Source organism: Galeopterus variegatus, unplaced genomic scaffold, assembly GCF_000696425.1.
Source record: "Galeopterus variegatus unplaced genomic scaffold, G_variegatus-3.0.2 Scaffold2826, whole genome shotgun sequence".
NCBI lineage: Eukaryota > Metazoa > Chordata > Mammalia > Dermoptera > Cynocephalidae > Galeopterus > Galeopterus variegatus.
Window position 1 is genome coordinate 157946 of NW_007728937.1, and position 8781 is coordinate 166726.

General features: G+C 35.5%; 1 protein-coding gene across 1 annotated transcript in view; it reads left to right on the top strand.

The window, feature by feature from the left end:
* LOC103599016 (zinc finger protein Rlf-like) overlaps positions 1–8781 on the top strand; it is a 92044-nt gene that overhangs the window by 1112 nt on the left and 82151 nt on the right. The window contains exon 2 of the mRNA XM_008583089.1: positions 11–99. Coding sequence (XP_008581311.1) covers positions 11–99 — 89 coding nt within the window. The remainder of the gene's footprint in view (positions 1–10; positions 100–8781) is intronic.

An 8781-nucleotide genomic window follows, 5' to 3' on the forward strand; every position in this document is an offset into this window, starting at 1 on the left:
GGGATTAGAGCTGCGGGCGACAGCAGAGGCGGCGTTGGCTGCTGCGGCGGCGGCGGCGTCGGGATCAGCAGTCGGGATTACTGTCGACGCTTCTGTCAGGTGAGGCGCCCGTCGGCCGTCTGGACTTGTCACCCGGGTCCTGGGCCTCTCTGCGTCTCCTGGCCTTCTAGTCCACGAATCAGAGCTGTGTCCGATGCTGGCCCCTGCAGCCCAACGAGGAGGATGAGGGTGAAGCTTCCCCCTCCACCTATCCGGCTTGGAGTGGGGGGCAGGGAGCAGGACGAAGGTGATCCGCTGGCTTAGGGTTGTTGAGAAAGTGAGAGTTTGTCGGGGCTGGAAGGGCTGGAGAGAAGGAGGGTCAGCTGGACTGAACGCTGTGTCCTGACATTCCTTCCCTGCCCCCAAAAGACCCCTTCCTGCCCGAGGGTCCCGCCTTTCTTGTTTGCTACCCTGTTTCTTCCCACCTCATTTGGAAGCTCTGGTAACATTTTCTGACTTCCCTTCTCCGCCCCTTGCCCCCCGTATTCTGCCCTTTTTCGGGGATAGGACGCATGCCATTTCTTTACCTCCTCCTCTCCTGTCATCGCCACCCCTCCCCCTCTGCTAGGGTCTTCTGTCATCCCCTTATGCGATCCCGCAGGGCCAGTCCTCCAGTTGGCTTAGGCGTTGACCCAGGGTGATTTACTTTATTTTTTCGGTGGGGGCGGGGGGGGGCGTTAAAGCAGTGTGATTGTCATCTTTCCTTTTCTTACTCCTTCCCTTGACACATGCACTCTTTTCTAATTAACTGCTAATAGAAAAAGTCGTTCTCGTTGAAAATACTGCTCTGTTTGCATCACCAACTCCCCTCAACCTTTAAATTACAATGTATGTTTTTTAGCCTGTAAAATACAGTGTCGGAAGAGTGACAGTAAATTATTTCATTTACTCAGTCGACTGCCACTAGGATTTGAGGTAGTTTAACGTGTTTGACTGTAATTAAATATAGCACCAAAGTACTTCTCTAGGGGTAAAGTTGTGCAGTCTGCATCCTTATCTACATACATTTATAATTTAAGTGTTTTGTTCTCATTGTCAGCAATCTTGTTTTACAAACTTTTTGGGGGGAGGGGGAAAACTACTACTTTTCCATCCTACCTATTTTAAAATTTATTATCTTGGATGTGTAGGATTCAAATCCTGGTTCCATCCACCACTTCCTAGCTGTGTTACCTTGGACAAGTTACTTAACCCTGTGCCTTAGTTTCCTCTTCTGTCAAATATAGTAGTTAAATAAGTAAATATGCAAAGGGTCTGGATCAGTTAGCTATTAATTTCATTCTGTTGACAAGTGGGAAATAAAGTTAACAAGAAGTGGGCATGATGTTTGCTGACATTTGATTTTATGCCCTTACAAGCGTTGAAAGAAAAAGGATGGAGTTGGCATTATCAGGTAAGTTTTTTTAATGCTTTAGTTTAAATTGTCTTTTGAATTTATTTTTTCCCTCAAAATCATAAATAAGGTGGTTTGAAAGTTGAAATTGTCTTGATATAATGGGTGTGTCAGTTTCTTTGGCATTGCCATTTAGTGACTTTCTTGAGAGTGTATTTTTATTTTGATAATTGACATTCTCTAGATTTAGAGGTTCTGTCTTGTTTTCAGAGTACTTATTTTTTAACTACTGTATACATTTTACATGTAGAAACCATGCTATTGGTAGACTTTATAGCTGCAGTAATTTTAAGCCTCTGAAAATTAGGGTATAGTTGATACTTTTAATATATTCTGGGGCAGAAGTTTTGCTTTTTATATCATTACCAAGCAACTTGGTATTGGTCACATTTAGCTTTGTTAATTAACTTGATCAAGTAATCCTTAATTGTTATAGAATTTGAAAGTTTACTTGAAGGCCAGAACATGTTTGGAGAGCTTTTAACTACTCTTATTGTTTCTCAAAATCAATTTTAAAAACAAATGAACAAATTTAGCCTATGAAACAGTGTGTCTGAACAGAGACAGTATAATATTTTAAGAACAAATGAAGTTGATTATTTTATAAAATTCCACTACCTCCTGAATATCCAAGGAAATTAAACAGGAAGAACTTAATGAATTTTTATTTTTCATTGCTAAATTATGAGTGTTATACTAATATACTTTTATATCATTGCATGTTTTATAATACTCTAGATTACCAATAGGTAATAGGTCTTAGGGTTCTTGTCTTTCTTCCACCTTGCAGATGACATTTGAGAAATCCTTTTTGTATTTTTTATATCATTGCATGTTTTATAATACTCTAGATTACCAATAGACCTGGTCTTAGGGTTCTTGTCTTTCTTCCACCTTGCAGATGACATTTGAGAAATCCTTTTTGTATTAAAACTTTTACATGGAATGAAAGATTCCCTGAATTAAGTTAGATTTTATCTACTGATTAATAAAATCCTACTATACTAATTGTTTTATTTGCCCATAAGGGAAGCAGTGGATTATATAATCTAATTCCCAGTCAAAAATTGTTTCTTTTTAAGATTTGGTTTTCTAATATTTACTAAGTGTAATATTAAGTAACTTACACATTTATTAGTAAATGACTTAATTGTGAATAATTTATTAAATAGATAATATGCACTTCGGTAGGTGAGAGTTAACTAAATATATGAATAAAAACACAGCTTAGTGGTGTTGAGAAGAAAGGCTCCAATTTATCTTCCTCCTTTTAGAGGGAAATATGAATCAAAATTTCTTGGCAGTTAGTTGTGTGGGTGAAGGGAGAAAGGAAGGAACACTTCTTTTCAAGAGAGGTTCTTGTGTCTCTTACCACAAGGAAAACTAAAACAGAAGGCATGGTGTAATGTTGAACTAACCACCCCTATCACATCCTCCCTTGGCTTTTGCTAGTAGACTCTCAATAAATGCTTAAATAAAATTAGCCCTTAACTGATAATTTGTTTGCTTTGAGAATGAAAGGTAGGGGAAAGTAACTTTTATTAAGGGCCTACTAACTCTTAGCCTTCAGACAGCATATTGTATAGTTGAAATTGAGGCCTAAATAAGTTAATTTGTTTTAGGTTCTAGTAGGATCCTAAAGCTGGGATTGGCACCCAGCCATCAATGTCAATTTCTACTGAGAGGCAAGTTGACATTTCAAATAAACTCTCAAATAATTATAAAGTGATTTTTTTAAAAAATTTTTTGGCAAGTGGTGCAAAGGGAAAAAAAAGTTACTGGAAATACTCAGGGAATCATGGCTGAAAAGTTTTAAAAGTACTCTTTCATTATGCCACAGAAGTAAAAAATATTTAAAGAAACAGTCAAATCATTATCATATCTTATTTGTTAGGTGCTATGAACATTTCCCCAATTCCTGAGGGTTTTAGTAATTCAATTTATTTTGTCACCGGATGCACTGATTTTTTTTTTGTCATAAATTGTTAACTAATCAAATTGAGGTACTCTTCTCTTAGTTCAGTGCGTGAAAGAATCTAATGGGTAATAAATAAACATTTCTGGAAACACTTTGATATGTTGATGAAAATAGACTTTAAAAATTATTTCTTACCACAGTGTTGTTAATAGCCATTCCATAAGAATGTCATGAGTATAAAGTCAGAGAATTAACATAAAATGCTTAGTAGTGTACCTTGCACATAGACAGGCTTAAATAGATGGAAGCTATTAATATTTCTGTCATGTGAAATCCTCTGAGGATTTAAGAGGGACATTAGAGATAATCTAATCTGTAGGTAGTTTATAGTTTGTATTCTACAACAGCGAAAATTTAGAAATCTTACAATTCTTAAATTATGTTATTTAGCTAGAAAAGCTAAATGCTCCTTGTAAAGCACAGTGATTTGCAAACCAACTTTTTTCCCTCTATGGTACGGTTTCTCAGAGATTTTGTTTCCTGCAGGGACATTTGGCAATGTCTGGAGATATTTTTGATTGTAGAATATTTTTACTATTATTTCAGTGGAGTTTTCAAATGGAAAGAGTAGTAAATGTGTGTCCAATCTGCTACATTTAACTAGAAGTCTCAAATTAGTTTTCTAGCTCAGTAAAGAATAATAGATATGGACGATGATGAAAAGGAAAGTATTAAAAATAATTTGCAGTGATTTATTTACTTTTGAAAAAGAGCTTCCTACTTTCTGATCTATTCTGTAGTGAATATTCAGAGGTAGAAATAATTTCATTGCATTGAAATACTTTATGTGTTCCTTTTGGCAAAATTATTTCTAAATTGCAAATTAAATTTTTTATCTTTTTTTCTTGATGGTTTTTAAAATTTGCCACATTTGGGACATAGCCAGTGTTCATAAAAGGTGAATTCCATGGAAAGACATTAACTTATTTATTATAAAGAAAAACAAAATGAACCTTAGATCTTGGTGGCAGTATTTGGGGATCTAAATGCTTTTTGTTGTTATTTAATGTTTATTTTAGGTTGACATGCAGAGTTAAATTACACTAACTGTTCGTAATGACATTATTTGTAATAGCAAATCATTGAAAACCTCAGTGACCAGTGTTAGGGGAGTCATTACATATAATGGAAGCCTATGTCCCCTCCCCCCAGACAATCACGTTTTAAAAAATATTTATTCACAAGGGAAACTTGTGTTTATAGTATAATAACTATGGAAAAGACACAGGCGACAGGTGGTTTCACTTTTGTAAATAAAAAATAACTAAAAAGACAAATACCAAATTGTTAGCAGTGGATGACTTCTTAATGGTATGTTTATGGATCAATTTTATTTTTTTCTTTATACTTGTTAATTTTTTAGATTTTCTTTATTAAACCTAGTACTTTATAATCAAAGAAAAAATAAAGTATAAAAAATAAATTTTATTTTGTTTGTTAACTACCTCATAGATTATTTTTTACAAATAAATGCAAGTTTGTTTTGAGTATGATGAGATTTTAATTCCTTGTTTTCCAAAAATATATGGAATGCTTTTTGTCAAAAATGAGTTGGTTAAGTGAATATATGCAGTCTTTGATTAGATGCATGTTTATTATTGCTTTCTAAATAACCACTCATTACACTGCTTAAAAAAAAAAAAAAAACTATCTCAATTTTAATTTTGTAGATACAGTGGTAGGAGAAAATGTTTTTCTTTTTCTTTTTTTTTTTTTGTCTTTTTCGTGACCGGTAAGGGAATCGCAACCCTTGGCTTGGTGTCGCCCGCACCGCGCTCAGCCAGTGAGTGCACCGGCCATTCCTAAATAGGGATCTGAACCCGCGGCAGGAGCGTCGCTGTGCTCCCAGGGCCGCACTCTCCTGAGTGCACCACGGGGCTGGCCCAAAATGTTTTTCAATGGAGTTCGTTGCTTTTAATTTTTTTCATGATACCATCATTTTGCAGTTTTGCCAAACAGAAGTAAGGGACCAGTTGTACTGTTATTGTTGGCACTGAATTTTTTTGATTTTCCTGCCAAAACGTTCTAAACTATACCTTAACGATTACAAACAAAAACAAGAAAGAGAACTTTAAAATTTAAAAACATATGGTGAAATATGTGCCTGGTGAGGTATTTGAAAAAAATAAAATATGATTAATAAAATCTGGTCAACTGAATGACATATTAAATGTATATTAATATATAATGTTAAGGATATTAGGGGATGGCTGGACATTGTTGGCAAACTAAATATGAGAGGAGGTTGAGTAATGTGTTGTATAAGATCCTAATGTATAGTACATTAACACTTTGTATTGTCAATTCTCTGAAGCAGTGGTGATTTGAAAATAACTGAATTGTTGGCAAACTAAATATGAGAGGAGGTTGAGTAATGTGTTGTATAAGATCCTAATGTCTAGTACATTAACACTTTGTATTGTCAATTCTCTGAAGCAGTGGTGATTTGAAAATAACTGAAAGACTCTTCATCTAGTCAGTAGATAAGTCACTGATGTGAATGTTGTAGTTTGTCAGTTGTATAAGGCAGTGGGAATATAGTGGTAAGCAAACAGTCCTTGTTCCTGTTTTTGTGTACAATTATAACTCATAAGTGCTATGAAGAAAAGGTATACAATACTATAAATAGGAACTAGTAGGAAGCTTGACTATTTTTGGATTCTTGGCCAAGTTGAGCTCTGCTGAGATTCTCTGGTTTAGTTTGAACATGTTGAATTTAAGATGCTTTTGCCTCATCCGAGGAGAGATCTTAAAGATAGCTGGATTTACAGAAACCAGAGTTCAGAAGGAAGTTCTGGTTATCATAGCTGTGTGGATATATTTGAAGCCATATGGTGAATGTGTATAGAGTAGGAAAAGAGAAGGACTTAGAACTGAAGCTTGACAACCTCCAAAATTTAATGGCCCAGTAGGAAAGGATGAGTCTTCAAATGAAGCCTGAGAAGAATTTGTTAAAGAGGTTAGAGAAAGCCAGAGAACTGTTGTGTTAACAGAAGGCAAGGTAAGAGAATGTTTCAGAATGCGTGAATGGTAAAACCAACATTGAAAGCTGTTGAGGTCCAATCATTGAAATAACAAGGAGTCTTTGGTGACGATATGCAGAACTATTTTGACACTATAACAGGATCAGGAGTCAGAATGGAATAGTTTGAGAAGTGAGAGGTGAAGAAATAGAGACAGTAAGTATAGTAGTACCCCTGTTGCATGGTTTCAGTTACCTTTGGTCATCCTTGGTCCAAAAATATTAACTGGAAAATTCCAGAAATAAACAATTCATAAGTTTTAAATTGTGTGCCATTCTGAGTAGTGTGATAAAATTTCATGCCATCCTGCTCTTTCCCGCCTGGGACATAAATCCGTTTGTCCAACATATCCATGCCATATGTGAGGGTACTTCAAAGCATTCGTGGAAAAATAGAATTAAAAGATAATACGGATCTTTCCATAAACTTTTGGAATAAACCTTGTATGCTAACCACCTGATAGTAGCAGTCTCAGTTATCAGATGACTATTGTGCTATTGCAGTGCCTGTGTTCAAGAAACCCTTATTTTACTTAATAGCACCAAAGAGCAAGAGCAGTGATGCTGGCTTGTTGTTATAATTGTTCTTATTGTTAGTTATTGTTGTTAATCCCTTATTGTGCGTAATTTATAAATTAGACTTTATTATAGATATGAATGAATAGGAAAAAACATAGTATATATAGGGTTTGGTACTATCAGTGGTTTCAGACGTCCACTGGGGGTCTTGGAACATATCCTCTGTGGGTGAGAGGAGACTACTGTACAGATGACCTATAAAGGAAAAGGAAAAGATATTGGAGGTAACCAGAGGGATTGTGGATTGAAGGTGAGAATTTTTTTTTTTTAATAAATTGGTGAGAATTGGGTATATTTAAAGTCCGATGAGAACGATCCATTTCAAAGGAAGAGCTAAATCTACAAAGGAAAGAAGGGATAATCTATAGGATAAGTTTACCAAAAGGAAGGAAGAACAAGGTTTAAAGCACAAGTCGAGGGGTTTCTTTACAAAGGAGCTTTGCGCCAGGAGGAAAGCTCATCTATTGAGAGTGTGTGGAAGTGGTTGGAGGTTTAAGGAGAATGAATGTCTAAACTGCTAGGTGCTTAGAGAGGTAGATTGAATTGACCTACTGAACCATTTGAGTTTGCTGATTATGAATGCAGAGTGACCGATAGTCTGTACCTTTGTTTATCAGTGCCTAGCTGCCTAGCTGAAGGCATGGAGAACATGATTAGTTACTTTCACTCAGGATTGGGTGATATACTATGATTGATTAGTTAATTAACTTTGAGAAAGAAAAGACAGGCTTGTTTTCTGGCTCCATTTGTGGCAAATCATAGAAGAGAGAAGTGAAAGGAGAAAAGACAGAAGGAAAAGTGGTTATATCAGTAGATATTAATAGACAGGTGCACATCATTGCTCTGTATACTGTGAAAATATGTATATGTGTGCATATATAATGTTCTAATAAAGCATGTACACAGTTTATTAATATCTGTTTCTACAAGTAGAGATTACTGACATTAACCAGTATGTTTTGATTAAAGTTGAAATGTTCTACGTATTCACTGCTCATTCATGCTAGTGATTAGAGATAATTGTGTGTTATGTTTTTAATATCTGGAAGGTTTTATTGGAATGTTCTGTATATGTATGTAACTCATATTTAGAGTGTTTTCCATGTATCAGAGGCTGTGGTGAGTCTTTTACCTGTTTTATCTCATTGAATTCACTACCCTGCACGGTATGTGTCATTATAACAGTCCTCCTTTATCTGCGGTTTTGCTTTCTGCAGTTTCAGTTACCCACTGTCAAATTATGGTCCTAAGATAGGTACAGTACAATAAGATATTTTGAGAGAGAGACCACATTCAAATAACTTTATTGCAGTATATTATTCTATTATTGTTCTATTTTATTATTAGTTATTGTTGTTAATTTCTTACTGTGCCTAATTTATAAATTAAACGTTTATAGGTATGTATGCATAGGAAAAAACATAGAATATGTAGGGCTGGGTACTATCTGTGGTGTCAAACAACCATTGGGGGATCTTGGAATGTATCCTCTGTGGATAAGGGGTGACTACTGTATTCTCATTTTCCAGATCAGTAATCTAAGACTGGGAGAGATTAAATGGCTTGACTAAGTCACGGTATGCTAATATGTGATAATCAGACTGAAAGCAGGCCAGTCTGCCAAGATCCAGCCTGTGCATTTAGCCACTGCTGTATATATACATATACATTGTATTGTTTCTAGGAATATGCATTTGGTATCTATTATAGCATATTTACATATGTATTTGATACATACCATAGCATACTAAAACAGTTTTGATTGAGTAG